The 26,105-nt window shown below is 38.8% G+C and overlaps 3 protein-coding genes and 1 long non-coding RNA gene across 6 annotated transcripts; 2 read left to right on the top strand and 2 right to left on the bottom strand.

The window, feature by feature from the left end:
• Window positions 1-877: 877 nt before the first annotated feature.
• LOC140272769 (uncharacterized) lies at window positions 878-3,571 on the top strand. Its single transcript, XR_011907973.1, has 3 exons — window positions 878-1,393; window positions 2,633-2,865; window positions 3,194-3,571. It is a non-coding gene; the product is annotated as an uncharacterized lncRNA (long non-coding RNA).
• Window positions 3,565-15,162, bottom strand: prr14 (proline rich 14). 2 transcript variants are annotated; one of them, XM_072368193.1, is made up of 10 exons: window positions 14,948-15,162; window positions 13,571-13,757; window positions 12,738-12,900; window positions 12,582-12,641; window positions 11,803-11,843; window positions 8,725-11,601; window positions 8,485-8,629; window positions 8,177-8,286; window positions 7,356-7,424; window positions 3,565-5,557 (listed from the first exon to the last, which is right to left on the bottom strand). In XM_072368193.1, exons 2-10 carry the CDS (start codon window positions 13,711-13,713, stop codon window positions 5,269-5,271), a joined length of 3,897 nt encoding a protein of 1,298 aa, XP_072224294.1. In that variant the 5' UTR covers window positions 13,714-13,757; window positions 14,948-15,162; the 3' UTR covers window positions 3,565-5,268. The 2 variants fall into 2 exon arrangements, with proteins under 2 accessions (XP_072224294.1, XP_072224295.1); XM_072368194.1 differs by having other exon boundaries at window positions 13,571-13,680.
• A 654-nt stretch (window positions 15,163-15,816) lies between these two features.
• cd2bp2 (CD2 (cytoplasmic tail) binding protein 2) lies at window positions 15,817-19,177 on the bottom strand. Of its 2 annotated transcripts, XM_072368916.1 has the most exons (7): window positions 19,109-19,177; window positions 18,745-18,823; window positions 17,501-17,633; window positions 17,083-17,240; window positions 16,434-17,001; window positions 16,263-16,348; window positions 15,817-16,152 (listed from the first exon to the last, which is right to left on the bottom strand). In XM_072368916.1, the coding sequence occupies exons 2-7, from the start codon at window positions 18,817-18,819 to the stop codon at window positions 16,042-16,044; spliced, it is 1,131 nt and encodes a 376-aa protein (XP_072225017.1). In that variant the 5' UTR covers window positions 18,820-18,823; window positions 19,109-19,177; the 3' UTR covers window positions 15,817-16,041. The 2 variants fall into 2 exon arrangements, with proteins under 2 accessions (XP_072225017.1, XP_072225018.1); XM_072368917.1 differs by lacking the exon at window positions 19,109-19,177 and having other exon boundaries at window positions 18,745-19,030.
• Window positions 19,178-20,732: 1,555 nt separating this feature from the next.
• On the top strand, window positions 20,733-24,582 carry pheta2 (PH domain containing endocytic trafficking adaptor 2). Its single transcript, XM_072368586.1, has 4 exons — window positions 20,733-21,079; window positions 22,752-22,840; window positions 22,929-23,229; window positions 23,790-24,582. Exons 2-4 carry the CDS (start codon window positions 22,760-22,762, stop codon window positions 24,191-24,193), a joined length of 786 nt encoding a protein of 261 aa, XP_072224687.1. The 5' UTR covers window positions 20,733-21,079; window positions 22,752-22,759; the 3' UTR covers window positions 24,194-24,582.
• Window positions 24,583-26,105: the final 1,523 nt, after the last annotated feature.

The raw sequence follows: 26,105 nt of genomic DNA, 5'->3' as shown, positions 1-26,105 counted from the left end.
TTTCTTTGAGCCAAAAGATAAAGACCGGGTTTTTCTTTAATCCTCAAGTTTCAACTTGAACCTAATGGAGAAACATGTAGTCATTTTATACATGTCGGATCCAGTTATGGCTGCATGGTTGTGTGCTGTGTGGTGGTTAAAAATGCCAATCACAGCAAGAAGGCTCCTGGTTTGAATCTTGGTTGAGGCATGTAGTCTCTGGGTACTCCAACTTCCCCGTACAGTCCAAAAACAAGCGTGATGAGTCAATTGTGATACACTGACGACATGTCTGGGATATCCAATGGCAGCTGGGACAGGCTCCAGCTACCCATGACCCTGAATTGGACAATGCAGGAGTAAAAAATGGATGGATAGATCTGGTTGGTTATAAGTATTTTTTTATGCTCGAGAGCAGTGCTTGTGAATTACTGATAAGGCGTGACATGTTGGTGATGTTCCCACACTGTTCTTTAAGCAAATGAATCCACCTGATACATTACATTAGATGCAGATCTCAGGACTGTAAAGCCACAACAAATGGACAGAAACGTCAGGGCAGGTCTCTCCCATGTATCGCCCTGAAGGAAGTTATTTGAACAGTGGGCTGACTCATCACTGAAAAAATGCATTTATGATGTCATCTAAATCTTAGTCAAGGGGAGTAAATATGTCTTATCTCTGGGTCAGTGCAGTGGGATGGCAAGAAACCAGAAAAACCCGTGAAAGGCACACAAATAATACAAAATGCTGTGATTATTCCAGTTGTGAGTAATGATGAACGTCTATTCAGTGGACTCAGTGAAGCCACTTGGCTTGTGTCTTCACCCCAAGGCGAGACAAGTGCTGACACACCTTTTCCAGCACCTCTGGAATGTGGAATGGAAAAGGAGAGAAGGTTGTAACACAACGCAGCGTTTATTACCTGTGACTAACAACAGCTGAGAGCAAGTCTTACCAAATAAGAAAAACTTTCTATGGGAGCTGAAGTAGTAGAGTGAGGGAAGAGTGTGACATGTGTGGGAGGAAAAGCCAACAACAAAGGCGAACTCCTTGCCAAAAATGGGCGTGGAAGTTTCACACTGAGTTTCACAGCAAGCTCCCCTTCCTGTCATTCAGAAACCAGTACAACACTGCGCCTTCACAGGAGTCACCGTTGGAGCCGCTGTCTCACCAAGGCGTTCATAGTATTCGGTTCAGGTTTTTGGATAAACGTGTGGAAATCGTCACATTTACAGGAAGAAGCCTGAAGCTCCAGTTGTCATCTGAAAGTGGGATATTTCGAAGAACAGAAGAAGACCATTCACCTGCATTCCACCTTTATTATCAATAGATAACTGGACACACTTCGCTTGACAGGAGTGAACTCGGATTGAGAAGGGGATTCAAAGCAGTACCTTTTGAATTTGGCCAGGTTTGTACTTTAACACATTGAGCTAAGGTGATCTGTTTGGTCAATTTATTCTACTATCAATAAACTTAGTATTAGACCAATCAAGTTTCCTGCTTAGTGCACTGATAAGATAAGCTTTTTTAATTAATGAGCCCATGTTTACTGTAGTAACCTACACTCATAAATTTGAGGAAACAAACCAGACTGCTCTTGCTGTTGACTATAAATGATTCACAGGACTGTGGAATATTACATTATCAGCTGAAAGCAACACTCTGCTGGGACATTTTCTCAAGAAACAAAAGAATGCAGACTATGCCAGTGTGTCGTGTAGCTCTTTGATAAGATCAGACATTAGATAAGTTACAGGTACTGTTTTGTCATGGCATTGTAAATATGCCATGACAACTTCTCAGCCAATCATACAAGTTTTTCAACCTTTTTTCTTTTATTTAGTTAAAAGGGAACACTGCCTGTGTTACACCATTCAGATGGCACTTTCTGTTTGATTTAGGAGAGACACTATAACATATTTTCACCATACCCTGAGTAACATGTTTGGACTTGTAAGCTTTGCTTTTTAAAACTCTGTGAAGTGGGATGGTTTTGCCCCTTGCTGCTGAAAACAGGTCGGTAACCAAAGTGGCTCAGTAATATGAACAGTAACAGAATTTCTCACAAGATTTTAGATCAATTTTGAGCTCTGATATTCCCTCTGGGCAAGTCTTGGCACCCACATTGCAGTTGAACAGGTGTGTAACCAGACTCCATGACAATGAACACTGTTATTCAAGTTCACTCTGTTGTCTATTTAACAAGAACAGTGATTTAGCAAAAAGACAAGAGTTGCACTCGCCTTTGTTACTATGGTCTCTCCAGTTTGATAGGAGTCAGATCAGATGGTCAGTTACTACAGTTCAACTGTGAAAGGAACTCAAATAATGTACATCAAAGGAGGTTATATGCAATGAGACATAAGACAATCCTGTGACTGTTTGACTTGTTCTGCTTGAACGCTTTTTGAGGTCTTTATCTGCATCAAACAGCAAATGATTTTAATGTTGACTAACTACCAAGACAGGATTTGTCCTTACATAATGGTTGAAACTAGTTTTTTTAAAACTCCCTTTATTTTGAAAAACTGCAACGAACAGCCAGACAAATCCTGAAATTGTTCTTTGCTTTGTGCACATTACTAAGTCAAAATGTTTCCACAAAGTGGTGCTAACCGAAGCTTCTTAAACTTGTGGTACTTTGCAGATATGTCAAACTCGCAGCAGACAAATGTAACAGGGGCTGAGGAGGTTCCGTTGACCATCATAGCTGGAGCAGGTGATGAACAAAAGGACAACCCTTTGACTCAAGTGAGCAGCAGAGTTGGAAGAGTTGCTACATCCTGTTACAGAAACAAGCACCAGAGGACCTTGGCTTACTGCAGCATCATCTGTGGGTGCTCCTGCATCGGAGTCAAAGCTCTCACGAATTCAGTCAAGGTATTCCACTATTTTCTTTACATGATTATTAAACTATTATATATACCAATACCAATATTATTATTAAATTTAGGGCAGAGCTAAACAGCGACAAGCTGATGGTTTGAAACTTTAAAAGGAAGCATTTGCACATAGAAGGGTTGCGTTTGGAGGGTCTGTTACATCACCAGTTGGGCCGAGTGTTGGTCCTACTTCCTCTGGGTACAGCGCTTCCTTTCGTGTAAACCAGCGACACACATTGCTATGATCATTTCACCTGTCAATACTGGATTCAAAGCTTGAGTAAATAATGATTTAAACTCTAAGCTGCAACTATTTTCTTTCTCAGGCTGAGCTGACAGAAGATCCAGAGGTTGCTGCCAAGTTTTCCCGTAAGGCGAGAAGATTCGGCATCATCTCCATCTTGACCTGGGTTGGCATTCTGGTGTCAGTTCCCATACTAACTGTGCTCATCTCATATCTCATCACTTTGAAAGAGTAATGAAATGGAAAAGGAAATGTCAAGAGTCATGCATGTCATGCTGCTCTTCTGCTTTTGCATCTTATGAAGAGAGGCGACACACAGGACAAAGCTGCTGAGCAACAACTATTCATAACGAAACTAGAAGTTACAGGAAACACCAAAGACCGCTGGGTCTGTTGACTCTTTCCTAATTGCTCTTCGTCTCAGAAAAAACAAGAACTCCAGACACCGTCCGTATGTTTATCTATTGTGTAATATTTATTCAAACAATATACGGACAAATGGAAAATTACAAATCGAAAGGAATATACAAATCCAGCATTAACTGTAGTTTAAACATGACACTATAAGATACAAATGTAGTGCTTTGGGTGGGCGGGTGGGTGGGGGGGGGGGGGGGGGGGGGTTGTAAGCATCTTTCAAGTTTTTCCACATTTTAAACCACATACTAATTAAATATGTTAAAACGTGTAAATATTATAGTTGAGTTTATATTTTTTTAAGAAAATAAACGTAGGCGATCTGTTATTAGATGAGTCTAAAGGTGAGGAAATGTGGAAAAACCCAAAAGATGCTGAAAACTATCCAACTTTGCACTTTCATATGAAAAGTAAAAACAGGGATGCTCCAGTAACGGCCCAATTCTTAGTTTGACGTACTCACTGTTACTGCATACAGTTGCAAATACTAAACCTAATGAGCGAGTCTGAAACTACATATCTAATAACAAGGATTGGGTCTCTACTGGAAACAAAACAGCCTGGTTTCACCAGGACACGGACATTAGGCTCTTGATGTGCCAACATTATCTTGTTATGATTGCATTGTTACTATAACTTTATTATTGTCAAATGTATACATATGCTGTACTTTTATACAAACATTTACACAAAGTATTTTATAATAAAATGACGCGTTTTTGTGCTCAGAGTTGCTCGATGCATTTGGACATGCTGTCACACAAAGACAGAAATGATGATTACGCCCATAAAAACACCCATTTAAACAAGTTTTTTACAGTTAAGGCAATCTCATTTACATTTGGAGGGCAAAAGAAGAAGAAAGGCAAGCAAACAAACCACACACACAGAGGCACGAAATATCACAGCTGAAACACAATTATAAACACCAATAAACAATCCAGGGAGAACCACAAAGGAAAACATAGCAGTGGACACTTCCTTTCCATTAGAAATCCTCCCTGGAATACCTTGTTGTCTCCACATTTTATTTAATAAAAACAGACCTCCACAGTCGTGAAAATGAAGCCTAAACTGATGAATCAAGCCAGCAGGCCTCGCCCTGAGCAGAGGAAAATGGTGGATGCAGTCCCAAGCCGTTTGTAGGCACACTCGATTGCACATCTGTTGTGAAATTGGTTGTAGCGAATGCAAATCTCTTGCTGGCAAATTTTAAAGTCATCCTCAAACTTGAATTAAAAAGAGATAGCTGCCCTCCTGAACAACTATTTAAAAATAAAAAAATACTACCAGTTTACATTGTTTTCTTTCAGTGCAACAAATCTGATGGAGTCAGCATTCTTGTTTCTGAAGACCCTTATCGTAACAGACATGTACAACTCATCTACACGGAGAAAGAAAAAACTCAACGATGTGAGAATACTGTACAATAAAAGAAAATCTGCTTTTGTTACGAAACAGTTTTATCTTAGATAAGAAGCGGCCAAGGGGATTAACAGACAGCAGCTGCTGTATATGATGTACGATTATTTTTACCACTATGTTTCTGACCGATACATTTATAGTGCTATGGTGTACAGCTATTAAATTAGCAGGCTAGCAAACAAAAACATAATAACTCAATTAGAGCTCATCACCACAACATTTATACACTGTCGTGAGCCAAAGCTCTCACATTTACACAAAAGTATCATCGCTTCATAAATTGCTGCCAAACAAGTGAAACTACAGAGGCTGGTGTCAGCTGTTCTGATCATTTATCAACCACAAATTCAACTGATCAAGCTTTGTGCAGAGCAGCGAGTCCACGTCCTGAACGCTGAGGGACAGCTCGTCTTTCGGGAAGCCTCCTCGTCTCGTCCTAGAGGAGGAAATACCTGCTTTTCCAACTCCAACAAGAGGTTTCTTTGGCTTTCTGGCTTCCCCAACCTCTAAGAACTCCAAAAAACGTTTGACACGCCTCTGGCCAAACCAGGACTCGGAGCCATTTTTGCGACTGAGAGGCACCTCGAATATGGTTTCCAGGCGGCTGAAACACGAGTGATAAAGACCAATCAGTCAGTCGGGTTAGTCAGTTAGGGCAGGAGAAAATTCTCCATTCAGAATAATGAACCCTCTGGGGTCAAACTGTATATTTGTCTTAAATGCTTAAAAAAATCCTCCCTTACAGTTTCTGCAGAACTACATTAACAGCTGATTTCTTAACTTGCAGTCTGGAATTTGAAAGAAGCAGATATGATTTCACCCATAAAAAGGGAAATGAGCAGATTTCTCAAGTAAATATAACAGTCGGAGTACAGCTGATTATTGTGAAAAGGCTTTTAAGCACTTCAAAGGTTAAAGTTTTCATCCTTCATCCAACATAGAGGTTTCTGATTGGTCACAGGTCCAGTAGCACGACAAATGCATGCTGGGTATATAAACACGAGCACCCCTGTGTGCTCACGGTTTTAATTTTAATCCAGCTGACCAGGCTACTTTAAACTTAGGAGGCGTTTGGTGTGGATCTGAAGAGGTGAAATGCTGAATATGGTTATAATTTTCATATAACGCCTCAAAGCTGCTTTAAGCTTTTCTGTCAACTGACAGAAAACTGGATCAACCAGACAAGTTGTGTTCCGTGGCTCTTATTGTTTGTTTTTAAAGAATCAGCCATCATGGTGTACAGTAATGTGTGTTACTTTTGCTTGCCAGACTTATTTTAGGTTTTTCTTAAATTGTAGAAATGCATGCAGTGTTGTGCAAGGACACAATAAAAATGTGCCAGTTTCTGTCAAATTTGAACCAAAAGAGCTAGTTTCCAACAAACAAATGTGACGTGAGTGAAGCTCTCCTGCAGCATTAAACCCTGTTCTTGTCAACAGCGAACGTATCATCATGAACTGCTCCTGTGGAAGCTTCGGCACCACACAAAGGTGGAACTACAATAAATATGAATACAGTAAGAAAGTAAAGACATGTGGAGGTGCAGAACTATGCATTAAACATTCTCACAGCAGAAACTGAGAAAAACTGGCAGTACTTGACAAACTCAGTTCAGAAGACCGTTTTAAAGGATTCAGTGAGTCCTGCCAGCAGAGTCTTAAGAATTTAACAGACGACTTTGAACAGAACACCTGTAATGCAGCAGAACTTTTGTTTCAGCCTTGGAGCAGGGCCTCTGGTCTTTTTCTTAGTTTCTTTTCGAGCCATTTCACTGTTGCTGTTCCTTTAAAGTAGCATCTTTCTCCAACTGCTGCTGACGTTGCCTCAGCCTTTGTTAGTGTGATGTTAATTCTGCAACCAAAGCACTTGTCTACTGTCCTCTTCTGGCTACTATGCTTTAATTGTTGTGGAAAAAGCATCATCTTGCAGATAGTGGGAGAAGAAAAACTAGAAGGAACAATGCAAACTAAATGATAAGCTTATATACGATGGATTGTGATGGCTGATTCCCCACCCCATGATCTTAAAAAGATCATAATCTAAGTGATGTATGATAAAGGTAAGCAGTTTATGATTATTTAGAGCCATTATTGTTTTATCTAACTTCACAGATGCAGATTTTCAGTGATAATAACAGTTTTAAGGGTTAAGTAACATTTAAAGGCAACAGAATTGCTGTCAGGGCTCAAATGCACTTTGTTAAACATGATCAAATAAATTAGGCTAAAACTAAAAACTAAATATCCTTTCATAAAATAAATTTTTCAGTTCCAAAGTCGAAAAGGGAAAAGATGGAGATGGTGCAGTTTAAGCCGTCTCACTTTACATTCAATTCAATCAACATTTGTTCAGCTTCTTTAACATGTATAAAAATAAAACATTATTTTCCACGTTGTGCTCACCTCTCTGGGGGTTTGCTGAAATTCTTATTGGTGTAAATTTCTTCCAAGCTAAACTCCTTCTTCTTCAGCCTGTATTTCAACAGAAAGAAAGCAGAACAATGCTCCAATCAGTTTGAATATTGATCACAAAGTGCTCAGACAACCCACATACATTGAAATGTATTGACATAAATTTACTTTCAACATGACCCAGTTGGACCTGCCCTACTTTCATCTTGTAACCACATATGGAGGTTTAGAGAGACCTGCATTACAATCTAACAGAGCTGCACAAGACTGAGTTTTCTTCAAACCTGCGTACTTTGCATGCGACCAAGGTTCAGCTGGACATACTCAGCCAGCTTCCTTTGACCTCAAGAGTTCTTTTAAACTGAGTTGCAACTACATTTCTCTGACTTTCTTTATGTACTTTATCACAAATCAATTATATCAACCTTGCTTACATCAACACTAATGTACAACTACTTGTGCCAACTACATTTCTGCTCCATCTGGTCTTTGTCTCTGAGAAGAATCCATTTCAGAAAAGCTCAAGACCAGTTCTCCAACTTCAAAAAAATTAAATGAGCCAATAAATATGTAACGTACATGTGATCCCTCTAGATTTACTCTGGACACTTGTTTCCGGTGATGACCATCTATCCTGGGGCCAAGATTCCTAATTTGTTCAACACATAGCTCAGAGAAATGCAGAATACTGCTCTACTGCTTCCTCTCTTTGGTGTGAACCATTCTGCACTCCCACCTTCGTCTCAACCTCTCAGATATACTTTGGTTGTGATAACGACTTGGCGTTTGTGCGGCTGGTCCTACATACATACCTGATGGGTTTGGGCAGACCCATGGGCGTCAGGTTGGTCTGAGGTTTGGGCAAGGTCTTCCGGATTCTGATAGATGACACCTTTCCTCGTTCTTCATGCTTCCGCACAACCTGTAATGGAGAACAAGGCAACAGACCACTTGTAACAGGACATGGTAAACATCATTATTCTTACAAATCAACAGTATAAACAAAACTGCCTCCTATACGTTCATGAAGACATGATCCAAGACAGGGATTTTAAACTGGCTGATGCTCTGTTGCATTTCCACACCTGCGAAAGTTACAGTTATTTAAATGAATACGTACTTTGATCTCAGAATCAGACAAAGCCTTTTCCTCTCTCAACCCAGCATCTTCAAACTCAGGGCTGGAGGAGCTTGTGTCCTCACCATCATCCTCCTCCTCTTCACTCTGTTGCCTCCCCTCAGTCTCACACTGCAAGGGGTTCCCACTTTAAAGAAGCAAAGCAATTATCAGCACAGACTTGACACATCGCAATTTGATTGGTGCAGGAGAGCAGACTGGAGATTTTAAAAAGTGTGTTACCTGCTACTAGAACCCAGGGGAGTGGTAGAGTCAACACAACCTGGAGGATGCCATGTGGAGGAGCTCAATGGGGATGTCAAGGAGGAGGAGGAGGGAGGGGTAACATGACCGGAAGCACTGGGATTGGAAGGAGCTCCTTTGCAGTCAACTTTCTTGGAAAGGAAAGCCAGAGGGCTCGAAAGAAAGCAAGAGGCAAGAGCTGATAGGTAAGTGCTGGGGGAATGTGTGTGAGCAGAAGACATCTGTTGGGCGATGGGGTCATATGGGGCAGATCTTCTGGATGGGTAAACTTCCTTCCGAAGGCACAGAGGGGCGATCTCCCTCTCAACCTCCACACTGCAGACTGTGTGTCGGCGAGCCCGCCGTGCAGATTTTTGAGCATGAGAGACAAAAGGACTGTGGTGGTGGTGATGGTGCAATGTGGGAGTCTTGCTGTGATGTGGTGAATGCAAAGTCCAGGGTGTGTTGGGATGGAGGGACAGGATCTCTGGGCAGGAGTAGCTGCGTAACAGGCGCCTTGAGAACTCATTTTCCGATGAGCGCAAGTGTGATGCAGCCAGATCTGCATCCTCCATGGTGACAGATTTTGGCATCTCTTCACCTTTACATTCCCGTCTATGCAAAACTCTGCATCTTCTCCTTTGGTTATCTGCCCTCCTTCGCTTAACATTGATTCGTCTTGTGCTAGATCTGCTGTTTTTTTTACTAATTTCAGCCTCAGTGAGAAATATCTCATCTGTCATGGAGGCGGATACCGTTTCTTTCTCTTCTGTAACGTGCTCATCTTCGCTGTTTGATTGTACAAAAGAATCTAAGTGAAGTTGGAAGGGTGATGGGACAGGCAGTTCAAAAGGTGTCATTTCAAAATAAACAGGGTCCACTGGGCATTTACCTTTGACATTTTTAGACTTCTTTTCTTTGGCTGTCAAATGAAGGTTATCCACACCCTGTTTTGATTCTTGAATTTCACTGGACACTGAGGAGCCAACAGCACCTCCAAGAGCATTTTTGGGTCTCTTGGTCACAAGGCTCAGTCCTCTAGTTAAGTTGTTTCCTTTTTGAACATCTACAGTAAGGAGTTCCATCGGCTTAGCTGATGAGGTAGACACCAAAGCGCTGTCTGATTCAGTCAATGAGCTCGCATGATTTGGCGATTTCCTTTTTAGTGGTTTCTTGTTTGTATTCCTGCACTTGCTTGTGCAGGGGAGCTGCTTTATATCAGGACGGACAAGAACTTCAGATAAGGGCTGCTCCTCAGCTTGTTTTGTGGAGGTGATCGCCACAGTTGTTTCAAGGTCCATGCAGTCATCGTTGTTTCCGTCAGGTTTACTGATGGCTGTTGTCTTCAGTCTTCTGCATGAACTATTGGGCTTTACTTTGCTGCCGCTGCCCTTTGAGTTGTTCTGTGGCACACAACTGCTTTTATCAAGTGAGCAAACCAACGCAGAATCAGGGGGACTTTCAGTCTGGGCGATAATCACTGCTTCATTTATTGCACCAAGAATTTCATGTGTAGTCTTTCCTTTCCTATTTGCTCTTCTTGACACAACCGCTCTTTTTTTTGTTTTTAATGTTTGTTCCTCATCTGAAATGGTATTCAACAACGACGCACCCCTTCTCTGCCCCCTGATAATGTCATCATCTGAAGCCATGTTTGTTTCATTTATACATGAAAAAGCTGCCATTCTTGTTCTCTTCACAGAGTCCTGGGGATTACAGCCGAGTTTCAGCCCCCTCTTTGCTCGCACTAAACTTGAGACCAAACACATTTCTGAGGTTTGCTGGCACTCCATCTGCTGTGTATCCAAAGTTGGCCTCAGTGAGGTTTGTTTCGCACTGTCACTTGGGTTGCTCCTGAGGCTTTGTCGAACAACGCAGACATTTTCCACACTACCAGCACTATCTTCACTGTCAGGCTGAAGACAGCCTGCATCAGACTGGGTGTAACACACTGAGGAAGATAAAGACAGCGTTTTGTTCGTGTCACTCAAATAACCGTTGTTTGATTGAATCAAAGTCATCTGAGAAGGTTGCTTGGCACTGATCTCATGGTCAGACAGCTGTTTGTTGTATTCAGAGGTCAGAGGCTTAGAGTTAACCTTCTTTAATTCATATCCATTTCCTTTAAGTTTTATGGGCAGTGATTCCAGCTGGACACTCCTCTTCTTATTCTTGTTTTCCACAGCACTGGATATCTTTGACTTGGACTTGCGGGAGGCACTTACTTTGGCAGAGGGCCGCAAGACTCTGGAGGAACTCAGAGCTGACCCAAAAGATTTAGAGACTTGCTCAGAAACATCACCGGGTGATGGATTGTGTGGTAAAGGCACTAAATCAGGTAAGATTTTTTCCATCCGATTTATTGCGCATTCAAGAGCCCGTTCAGGCCGGTGTGTTGACAACTCTTCAAAATCCAGTTTTTTAGAATATTTCCGAACAACATTTTTTGTTCTTTTTGTTTCTTCATTGTCAGTGAGGCTCTCTTGATTCGTTTTAGGGCCTTGATTCTTGTTCTCTCCGTCTGGCTCTGATGATCCAATATCAATTGCTCCATCAGCCTGTAGCTTACAGTTACCGAGTTTCTCGAAATGATCCGTGCACAGTGGAGAGCTATTGGCTCTGAAGAGTTTAACTGGAGTCATAACTATCTCAGTAAAACTGGCCATCTTTGATTTCAGAGATTGAAACAAGGGACCAATCACCCATCCCTTCGGCACAGACGCAGTTTCACCGACATCCCCAACAGGAAAGTCATCAGATGTATCCATGTCAAGTTTAGTTGCATCAAGATTCTGTTCAGTCTTTTCTTCAAATGGTTCAACTACATTCTCCTCAGGAAAATCAGTTTTCTTTTGCAGGCTTTTTGGGACATTTTGCCTATAATAATAATGGAGAAAAAAATATATTTAAAAAAAAACAAAAACAAATGAACGTAAAATTATAAGAAAAACTGCTAAGACATCACAGTCTGAATACAGTTTATTTATAAAATAATGAATTAATTAAATACCTCAGTAACACTTGCCAACTGACTACTTAGTTAACATGCATTTATAAACTGAAAAACACCACACTTACAGATTTTGTTGCTCTGCAGTAAAAGTGGCATCACATCCATCCTGCAAAATAAATCAACCATATTTTGATAAGTTTTAGAGATTATATAGTAAATTGGTGCAAAAACAGCTCAGCTCCATCTGTTCCTGAAATAGTCTACAACACAATTCGCAATTCTGCTACTTATACTCATAAAATAATCTTTTGCTTTCAGAATAAATATTTCTAGCTATGTTTATTGTAGTTGCAACAACACTTAATGTCCTTGTATAAGAAACAAATCCTTATTTTCCATGAACGGAGACATACGTCATAAAATATGAGGGAACTGCTGCTCTGACAATCTTACTTAGCTCAAAAGCCACTTTGTTATTTGTTAAAACTAGCAATGATTCACTTCTACTAGAAATAGTCAAATTAAAGATAATTTATATAGCTCATTTAAAAACAACCAATACCAACATAAACATCATTAGTCCAAAAAAAGGCAGTAAAGATGCATATCATTCTGGAGTGTCAGCAGCTTGAGCATTGTAGGTCACATTAAGACACACATTGTTTGTTTGTGTCAGGTGCAGCAGACCGTAAAGGAGGATTAAAGCAATGAACCCTCCCACCCTTTCAGTTGTACAGTACTACAGAGCAGCTTCTGTGCACAGAGTTTAGGCAATGGTGGCTTTTAAACATGAGAAATCCTATCAAGGACATAGAAAAGTGCCGTGTTTTAGCTTGCCTTGAATAACTCTCCCTCACAAAAAGGATGCAATGAGGAACATGAAGCTTGTGGAAAGAAAACTTACCTTGTTTGGCTTCTCGTGCACACTTTCAACGCTAAGCTGCTTGAACTGTGACTCCTGCACCTATAAATAAGAAAACCGATAAATGCAGAGATTCAATCTAAAGTCAATCTATTACAAATCATGTTCTGAACAAGACTGGGAAGTTAAACTTCATACCATAATTGTGTTCTCCCTTTGTCTCTTTGTGAGGGACGGATTTTGTTTGGATGGTTTCTGGGCGGCTTGGCTCTCTGACTTATCCTGCTTTTTCGGAGTCTGACCTCTGATCCCTTGAATGCGACCACTCCTTCTGTGTCCAGACAGTCCATCATTTGCAAAGCTAAGAATAACAACAAGAATTATAATGACAGAATAAAAATTAATGAATATATTTGCCAACATTCTGCACTCTTTGTAGGAAAATGTCCCTGTTTTTGGAGGAACAGGCCAATCACACTACTATCAAAAAATGGCAGAAAAATAGCATGTGCTGAAACAATTATTTAAGAGCTAGTCGAGTTATACTTATTCTCTATAAAGAAAACTTAAAATTTAAAGTGTAAATGTATTAACTACTGGCTACTCATTAAACCACAACTGCTTAAAATCCAATCACTATCTTGCCATCAACAGGAGTAAAGTACTTTAGCGAAGTATGAACAAATACCAACATTACCTGTGAGAACATCACAGACCCAACAGCTGTTGGTACTGTGAAAGCTTGGATAAATCTTTGGGGAAAAAAATTTCTGAATTGCTATTGCTATTTAACATAAAATGATAAGAAGTTCTTTCACTTCAAGTGAGGTAAACTCTAGTAACATTCAAACAAGCATAGAATACCATATTCCCGAGGATAAAACCGGACATACAAAGCCACCGGAATCAAATAAATTCAGCAAATATTTTCTATATTGTTTCTAAATCCATCAATCAGCTGAAAAGCCACAAATCAAAAAGGGGGAAATACACAAACAAAAGAAACTAAAAAGGTGCCACGACAACTATACCTGGGAGTGATGGAGGAAAGGAGGAGGAGAGGTGGTGGAGGTTCAGTGTGGGGAAGTGCACTACAGACAGGGTTGGAGGGAATAGCATCGTCATCCATTGGACAAACTATCTGAGGGAGCAAGTCAGAGGGATAAGTCAACATCCCCTTGCTCTCTCATACGCTTTTTCCTTCTTGTCTGGACTTTTCTGTGAATAAAAACGAACAAAAAAAGAAAAAAAAAAAACATGCGGGGTATCACATCAATACAAAAATCACTTGCACTTACTTTCCCTAATTTCTGGATTGTTTACCCTGTAATGAGTTTACTCTGAAATGAAGAATATAAACCAGTTACTAGTCACTAACTTCACCTAAACAACAATCAAACCCCCACCCCCCCAAAAAAACTTGGTCAACATCACAAAAAAACCAAGAAAAGTTTAATATAATCCATCTGAAAAAGTAAATAAATAAAAATGTAGGTACATAGTTCGCTAATAATGAAAAACAAATAACACAACCGAGAGGAAAGGCCATTAAAAGATCATTTTCACGAAGCACAGTCAGTGTGGGTGAGAGAATATTAATCACAGGATTTAAACAAAAATAGTAAATAAATGCATTTCAAAAAAGGCTTTACGTCCGTTTCCTAACCGTCATTGTTTCTTAGGTTGTGATATCAAACATATGTATTATATTTATGGTCGGGTGAGGGTCTGAGTTGATGGACAGAACATTTCCAAACGTTTAAATTTACCAAAAATGGCATAAATTAGGACTAGTCCCGTTAAATCGCTATCACAGAAATAAGAATATTTAGGGGAAAAACAGCACATGCCCGTCATCGCCGGTTATTTTGATTGAGACACAAATCGTTGTGTGTCGCGCTGCAGTCGGCTCACGAAAAGTTGCTGTGCATATGTTTTAAAACTTTTCTATGATGTTGAAATTACAACTTAACACAAATAACTCAAGATGGAAGTAAAATTAATATATTCGAATATAACATCTCAGTGAGTATTTGTGGGTAATTGGAAGCGGCGGTTCGCTCAAAATTGTGCGTGGTCTACTTGCTGGATGGAGCAATCCCGCTTTTCAAACTTAGATTTATGGACTGACCTAAGGTAATATTACCCAATGTTAGCATATGTAATGAATATATAGTGAATAAAAACACTTCAAGTTAGTGGAATACTTCTATTGGTTAATTGTGTGCGATTCTAACCCCGAACGCCATCCAGAAGGTAACAGTTACTGCGCCAGGTAATAGTCGTAGCCAGGATCTGTCATTTTACGGTACGCTCAATATTTTTCACAGGCTATGCAGTTAAACCCTCATTTTGTAGTTTGCATGCACATGGTAAATGTAGCTTAATAATTTTGAGGGAAAACTTACCTGTAACGTTTAACTGGACTATACAATATTGTTCCGAACCCACCGTAAACAAGACATGCCGGACGGACGGCGCCCTACAGCGAGTCGCCGACGTATCCGTTTCTAAAAAAACCAAAAAGCAGACAAGACGGATCGTCCAATCATAGTGCGAGATATTTTTCCGCCTTGTCGATATACGACCAATCAGGAGGGGACTTTCAGGGTCGCAATCTGAGGGCAACCAATAGGAGCATCCCGGAAAATACCTCATAAAAGATGTGGTCTTCTTCTACGTCCCCGAATGACCCACGATCTTAAAAGACCCCATTTTTACGAATTTACCTGTTTAACGTTTACTTCAGCCGCCAGCGGGTATCAACGCAAATCACTTTTAAGATATATTTCTAATAACTTTACTAATATGAACAAATACATTGCAATCACTTTTAATGTGTCTGATTTATATCATTCATTGCTATGGGGACGTTTTCAGGATTTTAGATTTTAGTACTGATTTATCAAAATTACTGTATTAAACACCACGATATATTTGAATACGCTATGATGTTATCAACAGTAAAAAAAAAAAAAAAAACTAAAAGTCAAATTAGCAACAATAACATCAGCAATTAGTAACCATGACCAAGATGATTTTCCTTCTATGAATTGGGACATTTTGTGTATTTGTTCCCCACATTTATCACAGAATCATCCAGTTTATATTGATCTTTTGCTGCTCTGATCTGACTAAATGGACTGTGTTCTACTGGATCTGATATCTTTTTTGTATAAATTTAAAGCAGTTAATAAATTTAAAGCTGTGTGCAGTTAGTGTATATTAATATTTCTATAATGCAATGAACAGAAGACACAAAAATATCAGTCACTGCTGACGTTTAGTGGGTGTTTGATTTAGTTCTCAGGAACTAAAACCTCATACCACCACACAAATTAGCTATTTATTTAAAAACGATTTGCAGAAAACAAAGGTAGTGTAAAGATGATCAATCTGACACCAACACCCTGATAGTAAAGACTGAGAAAAGAAAACAGGTCAAACATCAATGCTGAATGATGAACACGATGGTAGTGATTTGTTCACTGCTGGACGTAATTCATGTATAGAGCTCAAAGTCTATTCTTCTGGAATTGTAGAACTGAGATCCCACCTGATCCACTCTCCTGCAGTAGACCCCGGTGTTGAAGTAGCCTTCATCCACCCAGCCCTGGAAGACAGACAGTAAAAAGATTTAGGCCCACCGGGGGAGGACTAACCTAAAACTCGATTAACTCGTAAACGTAAAAGGGTTGACTGAAAACTTTGCAGAAGACTTACCTGCATCTGTTGGCTGGTGAAGGGGCCGTAGATTTCTGAATCATCCACATTTTCCCATTTGTACTCCCACATGACTTCATCACTCACTGGGAAGAAGACAAAAATTGGGTTAAACTAAACAGATATTAAGTCATATTTAAAGGTAAGCACTTATAAGTGAGACTAAGTAACCTCTTTCGTCTTTTTCCTCCTCATTGTCACCAATCTTTTCATCAAATTTATCAGCAAACATGTCAAGCTCATCTTCTTCTTCGTTGTTGTCATCACTAGGTTTTTTCCCCACGGCTGGCTGCTTGCTGTGCATGCTCTTCATCTTATGGGCCAGTTTTTCATAGGTTTGTTGATAGATTTCAAACATCCCAGATCCAACCAGTCTGTCAGCTAAAGCCGTGAGCTTATCAAGCTTTTCTGTATCCCTTTTGGCCTCCTCTGTAACTTCATTCTCTACTCTCAGCTTTCCCCTCTTTCGTCCTCCAAGGCCTCCTAACCGACGGAGTGCTGCAGCAACTGTTTCTCCAGGTTGCAACAATTCAATCACAGCTTCTGTGAGTTGGTGCTGTGTGAAGGATGCCAGGGGGTCCTCTACAGGCTCCATCTCCACCTCCTCTTCCTCTTCTTCTGCCTGTTGTTCTTCTCTCTGTTTTTCCTCCTCTGCCTCATCCTCATCACCTGCTCTGCGTGTCCGTTTGGCTCCAAGACCTTTCTTCTTTTTTTTTAAAGGCTGCTCTTTAATTCTCACCTACAATAAGAAACATATTATTTTTTGCAAAGTGTTCAGACGCTTTCACAAATTAACCATATGTCCCTGAAATGCAATTACCCAGTCTATGTTGTCAAGCCAGTTGTCTCGAATCTCTTTTTCCTTTTTGATGAAATAGTTCCCCTCTGAATCAAAGTGTCCTTCCTGCATTTCTTCTTCCAGGTTAAATGGTGTAATTGGTACACCTTCATCAAAGTCAATTGTTGCGCCTTCTTGCCCTGAAAACAAAAAGTGTCCTTGTATTGAAATAAGATACTAATATTAAACATTGATTAGTCAAAGCACAACTACATATCTACTTGGAAGAAGCAGAGATGGAAGACTTCAGGCTCCTTCCAGTTCAAAGCTGATTTCCATGTTTGACTAAATAATAAGAAAATCTGCACATTTTTGCACATCACCGTGTGACAAAATTTTAAAAAATTGGACAAAAAGTATATTAAGACCTCTTATCATAGTTAATATCAACAAGACATACCTTCCACATCATCACTGGCTAGAATATCATATTTGCTGCTCTTTTTGTCCTCTCCTTCATCCTCTTCATCGCTGTCAAGGGAATGTTTACCCTTGAACCTGGAACCTGGTCCACTCACAGCCTCACAGCTCTTCTTCAACAGTTAAAAAAAGCAAAAAACATGACATTACTTAGGAGTAAACATGAAACAAAGATGGTTGTTTCTTAAAAGATGGTTTTTCCTTGCAGTTTAAAGTCTAATACGTTATTAATAATTTAAAAATTACTTTAGTTTTAAAAGCAAGTTACTCTAATAGGCAGAATCACTCAATATTTTTATATGAGTCTTATATGACAGCTGCATACAAAAAAACTAAACAATGAAGGATGTGAATGAAAGTGTCCTGCAGCTAACCAAAGCTACATTTAATTACCAATATGGTTACCTTGTTTCCTGAGTAAAGACAAATTACTAACTCTACAAATACAGTTATTTGTAAATCACTCAAAGAAAAAAAAAGAAGAAGACAACAAAAGTTGGGACAGTGAAAAAGTTGCAGCAGTTATTAGAAGAAAATGTTTTCCCATTCTTGCTTGAAACAGGATTCCTGCTACTCAAAAGTTAAGAGCCCTTATTTATTGTATTCTCCGGTTCATAGTGTGTCAAATGTTCTCAGTGGTTAGTCTGGATGTCAGGCGGGTCATTCACTCTGAATCCTCTATCACAAAACCAAGTTGTAAAGTGTCCAGATTTCCACAACAGTGCACCGAAATAATTTTATTTTTTGTGAAACTTTATTCTTTCACTTACTCATGCTGCCTTAAAGTGATCAAATTCTACTCATTTTTACTTAAGACTCTCTCTAAGATCCTCTTTTTAAACCTTATCGTGTTAATTTGTTGCCTGAAAATATAATTGATCCACCACTTTTTAAACTTTTCCAGTACTTTATTCTTATTTTCACAACTTTTTCTGATAAACAAGGATGACCTGCATAGGCAACAAAACAAACCAATAAGAAACATTATGAACAGTATTTAAATTATAATACTTAGTCATATTCCTGGTGACTACGTTGTGGTGTTAGTTCAGTTTGCAATTTTTATAAATTAAAACAGTTGGAAGAATTCTGTTTGATAAACAATTATGAATTATCCCTGACTTTCTGATGGCTCCATACAATATTTTTGCTCAAATTAAATGATTAAACTGACACCACAACATTCTGCTCATCCTAAATAAATAGCAAACATAGCTGCACTACCTTTTTATTGGGGCCGCCGTCTTCCACGTCAAACTCCCCGTTACCGTCCTCAAATGTGACTTTTCTTTTCGACATTGCGCTAAAAAAAAGCCAAAAGACCAACTGTTTTAATTTCGTTACACAACTGAGGCTGATCTGAAACACGAGTAAGTAGTATCATAACACCTCCGTCACCACAAAACTCATGTTAGCTTTGTAGCTCAAATATTCGCTAATAACAAAACACAACGCATGTAGCAGAAAAACTAAAACGTTTCTCAGCTCAAATTGATCATAATAAGCACTTAAGCATAATTTGTATACACCGTCAGGTGAATTATAGAATATAAAGAAGACTGTTAAACTCATAAAACGTGGTAAAAACCTGTTTGAAATTATTCAAGGAACGTTCGTTATCATTTCTTGTTCGTTGTTTTTTTCTTTTTCTGTTATTTTAAATACTTTGCCAACACTGCAAGACGCACTACTGCCGCCAACTGGTGAGGAGGGTGTATTGAATAGAATAGAATAGAATAGAATAGAATAGAAAAATACTTTATTAATAAAAAATTATATTAATATTTATACTACTGACGTGGGAGGAGACCCCAGGTAAGACCCAGGACACGTTAGAGAGACTATGTCTCTCGGCTGGCCTGGGAACGCTTCGGGGTCCCCCCGGAAGAGCTGGAGGAAGTGGCCGGGGACAGGGACGTCTTGGTCTCTCTGTTAAAGCTGCTGCACCCGCGACCCGACCCCCGGATAAGCGGTAAATGATGGATGGATGGACTACTGACGTTATTTTGATGTTTTCAAACAGTCACGGAACTAAAATATCCAGTTGGCTCTATTATTGTATTTCTGTTGTTGTTGTTATTATTATTATTATTATTATTATTATTATTATTATTGCTGTTGTTGTTGTTGTTATTATTATTATTATTGTAAATTATTAATTATTGGTAGAAGTAGTAGTAGTATTAAAAAAAAAACATAGTTTATTTAGTAAATTTGTACCATGACTTGCTCCGTCTTAGATAATAGTAAAAGTGAATATCTAGGTATTAAGAGGTAAGGATATTTTGTTGATTCAATCATTTCCTATTCTTCTTTTATTTTGTATTAATATAGTTAATTTAATTTTTCAAAAATAGCCCTCAAGAGTTTAATCTACCAGTTCAACGTTCTGAGTCATAAACATCATTATACTGAATGTAATTTTTTTCCATAATAATAAATCATCAATATGATACCAAGGAAGAAAAGAAAAAGAAAATAAGCTACTATTTGGGTTTTCTAGGCCTCTAAAATGTCTCTTTTACTCTGTGGTTTTCACAGTTCAGTTAAGATTTGTTGACATATGATTTAAAATTTTGCTGAATTGATCATTCGTTTGGTCTTACATACAAGGGATCTACGGGTAATTTATGTTCGTCCTTAGCCTTATTATAATAGTTTATAAATGAGGGTGTTGAAGCTTGTCTTTCATCAGGTGACATCATTCAATAAGTTGAACACAATTATGGCCTATGATGGTAAATATCAATGATACTACTGACTATTTGGGAGTTCTAAAACTAATAGTCTGGACACACAGCGTTATTTCTGAGATCTGAGATCTCTGTAGCTGAAGCATCTCCTGACATGTGTTTGTGTCTATCATTAAATAAAATGTAATCTCGTATGTATTTGTTCTTTGATATGTTTTGTTTTTACTCAACACCTAGAGCCTTTTAAAAGATTTTTAATGAAACCAAAACTCAACACCTGAGAAAGTGTGACACTATAAGTACAGCAGTTTTATGACTTTGTAGAGATTGTTTTATACAGTCAGCAAAGAAATGTTGAAGATGTCACTGAATGTCTTTACAACATCTGACTAAATCGCCATGTTTCTATCTGAAGAATCACCTCCACATACCATCAGACACTGAAATAAAACTAATCTGACATGAAGAATGCAGAAGTGAGAGAGCTCAACATTTAGCATCTCACTTCCAGGTAGCACTTCTTGACAGTGAAGCTGCTTTCGACTGCTTGATTCAGCTGGGTTTAAACCATCTGCTCAAGGCAGACTCAAGAGAGACTATAATGTGTCCGTATATTGTTACCAGGAAGTGGGTCGAGTTATTTATATTTCAACGCTCGTCCTTGTACCCGTAGGAGAACCAGTGATAGTAACCTGAAACTAAATATTCAAACATTGTCTGCTGCTGGTTGAGCCAACCTGGCAGAAAACAATTGGCTTCGCATTAAGGAACAAGGAGAATCAAAAGAAAATACTTGTGAATGTAAATAATATCAGGACTGTATGAGAATGTAAAGTGACCCCACGTGGGATTTAAGCCCGGTAGAGGTAAGTCTGAGTCACTGTTGTCTGTTATCTCACTGCAGTCTAAGTCACTGGACAAAAATTCAATTTGAACTTTGACCAAGAAAATGTAGTTTCCTTAACTCTATTTCTGTCATGCTCACAATAACTGTTTCACTTACATCTGTGTGTATCCTCTTATTAAATCTGTTACATTGTCTGTATAAATGCCCATATGATTTGTGGAAACAAGAAGTGTTTGTAAGTTGTAGCTAAAACTATGAGGCGGGTGTAGCTAGTGTGGATGTATTTTGATCAATCTTACACGTAGTCGCTGTAGTTTCCAACAAATGAGTCAAGCCACTTGAAAGGGTCACGGTATAAATATGAGATCCTTGATGTGATCAAATACAAGGAAAGTTTAATCTTATGACACTATTCAAACACATGACAATCATAGAGCTTCACAAAGGAGCGGATATGCATAACATATGAGACTTTATTGTGTTTAAAAGACTTTAGAAATGGAAAACAAAGCCGGAAAATATGTAATTAAAATGTGAAAAACAACAAACAAATGATCATCTACAGCAAATTATATTTTAAAGGTGGGTTTTGTAGCTTTGGTCTTCAAAAATCATCACCACAAGGGGCAGAAGAGGTGTATGTTTCCATTCCTATTTAAGATTATTTCATTTTTATACAAGTTTTTTTTAGTGTATGTGTGATGAGAAGGAAAGGAAAAAGAAGCCTTCCTCATCAGTTCTGTTACATGTTTATTACTACCAGCTCCTTTAACTGAAAAATCATCAAGAAACCAACTAATAACCAACAAAAAGATGAGCAAACATTCATTTTGATCTTACTGCTGATAGCATGTGGTCACGGTTACTTTTACACTTGTAAAGTTGACAAGATACAATTAGCTCTGTTTTTAGCACAGCCACGGTCGCTGACATTTTAACGCTGTAGCCCTTTTCATGTTTGGATTTAGCCTCATCGGTTGCTGTTCCTCTACATTAATTCACACATCTGCACATGTATTAATACACACAGCAAGCCGACATTGTGGAACCAGCCGAGAAAAGTTATAGCTGCAACGTAAGCTGCATCCACAACATTAATGATACAAGCTTTTTAATCACCAGGTCAGAATAAAAGTTCCAAGTTCCAGCCGAAAAACAGTGAAGTAAAGCAATACTAATATTTATTCTTGGCTCTTTTATTGTTTTTTTTTTTGTATCTTTGCTGCTGAATTAGTTTTTATTTTTGAAGGGGTGGTGGATTGGTTAATGTCCACTGACCAGGACTCATGTTCTACGTAGTGGCACTGTGGCATAATGTAAGATACTGCATTTTCCAGTTCTATTGATAACTGTAAAACATCGATGTTTGGTGGTTTTCATGGTTTTTTTTTTACAACGGACAACTTCAAGCCTTACATCAGTTGAGTTTCCAACATTACAAAACCTCAGGAATCTTGTTGTATAAGTGAGAAGCAAAGAAGCTAAAGTCAGTTTCAGCTTGGTTTGTTTTAATACTACAATCTCTGAGTAAACCAGATGATCTGGATGCTTAAATCCAGCATGTATCTATGGATGGAACTGTTTGTGTTGTATGGGCTGTGAAGTTTTGGGAGTATGCAACAGTCTGCATCTTATTATCTGTGTTTTACTCTGGGTACATTCCTAATATAACTGGACTTTCTCTTTTATAGCGGTGGGAATGAAGCTCCATGAGAAGATTCTGACCCATTACTTATCATGCACCTCTCCAGTAGATAAAGAGGGATATATCTACAAAAAGGTTTAAGAAGATCAGTTTTCATTACATGCCATTTATATCATATCAGATGTGCAATAATCCCTCTTTGCTATGATTCATTTCTTAACAGAAAGAGCGAAATGCCACCTACCAGCGAAGGTGGTTTGTCCTGAAGGCAAATCTACTTTTCTACCAAGAGCGCCCAGCTGACCGGCACCTGTTGGGTGTCATCGTGCTGGACGGGTGTGAAGTCCGGCACTCAGAGTCTGATGGAGAGTTTGCCTTCTCCCTGGTGTTTGGGCCTGGACTCAAAACGTACAGATTTGCAGCAGGCGATCATCAAACTCAAGAGAGTTGGATGAAATCATTGCTCTCAGCCAGCCACTGTTACCTCTCTGAGCTAGTGAGAGACCTGGAGAGGCAATATGAAGGTTTGTAAGGAGTTCTCATTTCTACAGATTGAGACCTTTTCCTATTTCATGCTATTTTTCTTTTAATATATTTAATATATGCACCGATTGCTGTTGATTTTTGGCTTTGACCAAAGATAATCTTCTGACCACCGCTTCTAAAACCCACTCAAGACATTAAACTGTTTGAAGCCTTTTTAAAAATCTGCTTAATACTTTAAAAATAAAAATAAGGTTTTGGCTTTTGTTGCATCACACTGTGGTAAAACAACCAGTCAGACGCCACGAAGCTGAGAATATCCCCAGACTTAACCACATATGTAAAACTACATATTGTCAATATTTACAGCATTTATGAAATTATTATTATGTTGTATTATTAAGCTATTATTTTGTTGATGGAGCCAAACTAGTTGTTCCTCCTTGTTGCCAGTGATGTGCTAAGATAAGCTGACAGGAACAAAAAACATGAGAGTAAATGAGATCCTCTCATCTGTTGCAACATATTGGAATATTCTTTTTAAAAAAAAAAGACAAATGAGCTATGTATACGGTGACCTTTTCATGTCTTGTTTCTGCAGAAGCTAAACAGCAACAAGGCCTTGGTAAGTCCTGTTCCTCTGTCAGCGCCCTCCGTCCGTCCACGAGCAGCTTCTTATTCTCTGCCCATGTAGCATTAGCAACGGTCAGGGAGGGGAGAAGCTTCAGCGCCAGCTCTGTTTTACCAGCACCTTCAGTACCAGCTAAAGTGGTTGCTAAAAAGTCCCCCAAACTGTGGCCTAAGAGAAATGCTTATGTCACACCACTCAATGGACCAGCACCTTTGTATGGCGAATGGCCTCTGGTGGGGTCTGATCCACTTGATGATTTCAGCAAACTTCATGATTATTATGGCCAAGAAGTGAAGAGAGCCAGAGAGGAGTGGCTGAGAGGCCGACAAACACAAGAGGACCACAGTGATGAAGATCTCATCGACTTAGGCTGAAACAAAGTGAGCAAAAACGATTTTTTAAGAGGAACTGAGATGACGCATGTGTGTCAAACAGGAACTGAAGCCGATGAGTTATTTCAAATCTCTCACAGATGTTCATGTGCTAAAAGTGAATCCATTTCATAGCTTAAATGTTAGATTAATTTCACAGGAATTTGAGATGAGACAAGATGGCCGTTCACCGTGAAATACACAATTCACAGTGCAAACAAAAAAAGAAACATATGTTCTGTGGGTGTCTGCACATCTGCTTCTTTAGCATATTTTTCAGTGTACAAAGCATTTATTTTCATTGCCTTTTTATTTGTAACAGGTTAATTACATTAATAATTAATCTGCTCTTTCTTAAGAGTTTAAGGACACAGGAAGTAATCAGAGCATGTTACTCATTTCTTGTTAGTTTTCGTGCATCAAACCTGATGCTTATCTTTCAAACCTGATGCTTATCTTTCAAACCTGATGCTTATCTTTCAAACCTGATGCTTATCTTTCAAACCTACTGTTTGTGAGGGAAGTTTCACAAGCTTCCTCTAAAGTGTAAAGATTTGATGCAATATTAAGCAAAGAGTATTGTACACAGAGCTTTTCAATGCATAAAAGATTAAAACTGGTCTGTTTAAGTAAGTAGTTGATTAGTCTCCTTTTTAGTTAGCTGAGATGCTGTTGTTCAAAATAACAACTCCAGGACTGATTTTACACACGATAATGATGCTGGAGTGATAAATGAGATAAGTGAAGTTTTAATGATTTATGTAGAAAGCTTTTTGTCGTGGGGATATTTTTTTTTCTGCCATAGTGAAAGTTTGTCCCAGTGACCTTTAACCTTTAACAATGAGCGAGCATGCAGAATGTAAGGCTCAAACAGAAGAAGTTAAATCAATTCAGCCATGAATGAATTGAAGATTTAGTATTTAGTCTGTTTCTTTCGCTTGCAAACTTATTTTGAATTGGCATTATATGAATTTGACATACTGGATTTCAATTCATTTTGATTTTATTGAGTTTTAATATCAATACAATTAATTGATGAGATGACTTTTGTTGTGATTTGGTGTAATATAAGTAAAACTAAATTGGATTTAATTAAATTTAGTTCATAAGCTGCCATTTTACAGTTGTTTACACCATGGAAAGATAAAAAAAGAAAAACCTTTGTCAGATTCATTATTTTCTCAGGTATCAAGAGGCCAATTTTAACTATACTCTGGAATTGTTAGCTAATCAATCAATGTAGTGATTGACATAAAAATGAACCTCCTGTAATTTGAGAGTGAGTCTGACAAAAAGAGACATTTCTACAAGTAGATTTTTTCTATCTTCTGACAATAAGCCAACCAGTGATGAAGAGGAATTTAATATTTTGATCCATGAGCTTCAGAGTAACAATGTGACAGTCAGTGGAGGATGGAGAACAGCAGAGGGAGCTGCAGCCACATTATTATGGAACATTTTCACATCAGGAGGATTCATACAAAAAGGATCCATCCATCCATCCATCTAGCTATCTATCTATCAGAGAACAAGTCAGCTGAATTTTTCTGACTGACCAAACAGAATAAAGACGTTAGACCTGCATGGAAATCCATGAAGCACAAACAGATGGCATCAAATAACAAAACAAGGCAATCTGAGGCTGGTGTGCAATCAAACACAGATGAATGTCTCTTGTGCCGCATCACTTCCTTAGCCATGTCTTCCCCATAGGTCAAGCTGAGAGCTTCTTCACATTCGATACCATACAGACATACATACCAGTCATCTAAAAGTGAATGATGGCTTCGGAGGAGTGTGGTGACATGGGTCGTTTTACTGCAGCAGCGCGTGCGGTACGCACACATCTGTATGGAATACTTCCTCATGACAGTAGCATGTAAGCACATTGATAAGTGAGTAAAGTCAGTGAAGT

This window comes from Leuresthes tenuis, unplaced genomic scaffold, assembly GCF_036924035.1.
Source record: "Leuresthes tenuis unplaced genomic scaffold, fLeuTen1.0.hap1 SCAF_17, whole genome shotgun sequence".
NCBI classification, from domain to species: Eukaryota; Metazoa; Chordata; class Actinopteri; order Atheriniformes; family Atherinopsidae; genus Leuresthes; species Leuresthes tenuis.
This window is presented reverse-complemented; position numbering and strand designations above follow the sequence as displayed.

Bases quoted from the DNA above. Each gene is read 5' to 3' on its own strand.
- prr14 (XM_072368193.1), bottom strand. From the start codon at position 13,713: ATGTTGACTTATCCCTCTGACTTGCTCCCTCAGATAGTTTGTCCAATG. The intron at 12,642-12,737 runs GTATGAAGTTTA...TCTTATTTATAG, and splicing joins AAAGGGAGAACACAATTATG to GTGCAGGAGTCACAGTTCAA. The intron at 8,630-8,724 runs GTAACACACTTT...GCTTCTTTAAAG, and splicing joins CCCCTGGGTTCTAGTAGCAG to TGGGAACCCCTTGCAGTGTG.
- cd2bp2 (XM_072368916.1), bottom strand. From the start codon at position 18,819: ATGTCGAAAAGAAAAGTCACATTTGAGGACGGTAACGGGGAGTTTGAC. The intron at 17,241-17,500 runs GTATGTCTTGTT...TTTTGTTTTCAG, and splicing joins AGCCAGTGATGATGTGGAAG to GGCAAGAAGGCGCAACAATT. The intron at 16,153-16,262 runs GTAAGTCTTCTG...TCTGTCTTCCAG, and splicing joins TCACCAGCCAACAGATGCAG to GGCTGGGTGGATGAAGGCTA.
- pheta2 (XM_072368586.1), top strand. From the start codon at position 22,760: ATGAAGCTCCATGAGAAGATTCTGACCCATTACTTATCATGCACCTCT. The intron at 22,841-22,928 runs GTTTAAGAAGAT...ATTTCTTAACAG, and splicing joins AGGGATATATCTACAAAAAG to AAAGAGCGAAATGCCACCTA. The intron at 23,230-23,789 runs GTTTGTAAGGAG...TTGTTTCTGCAG, and splicing joins CCTGGAGAGGCAATATGAAG to AAGCTAAACAGCAACAAGGC.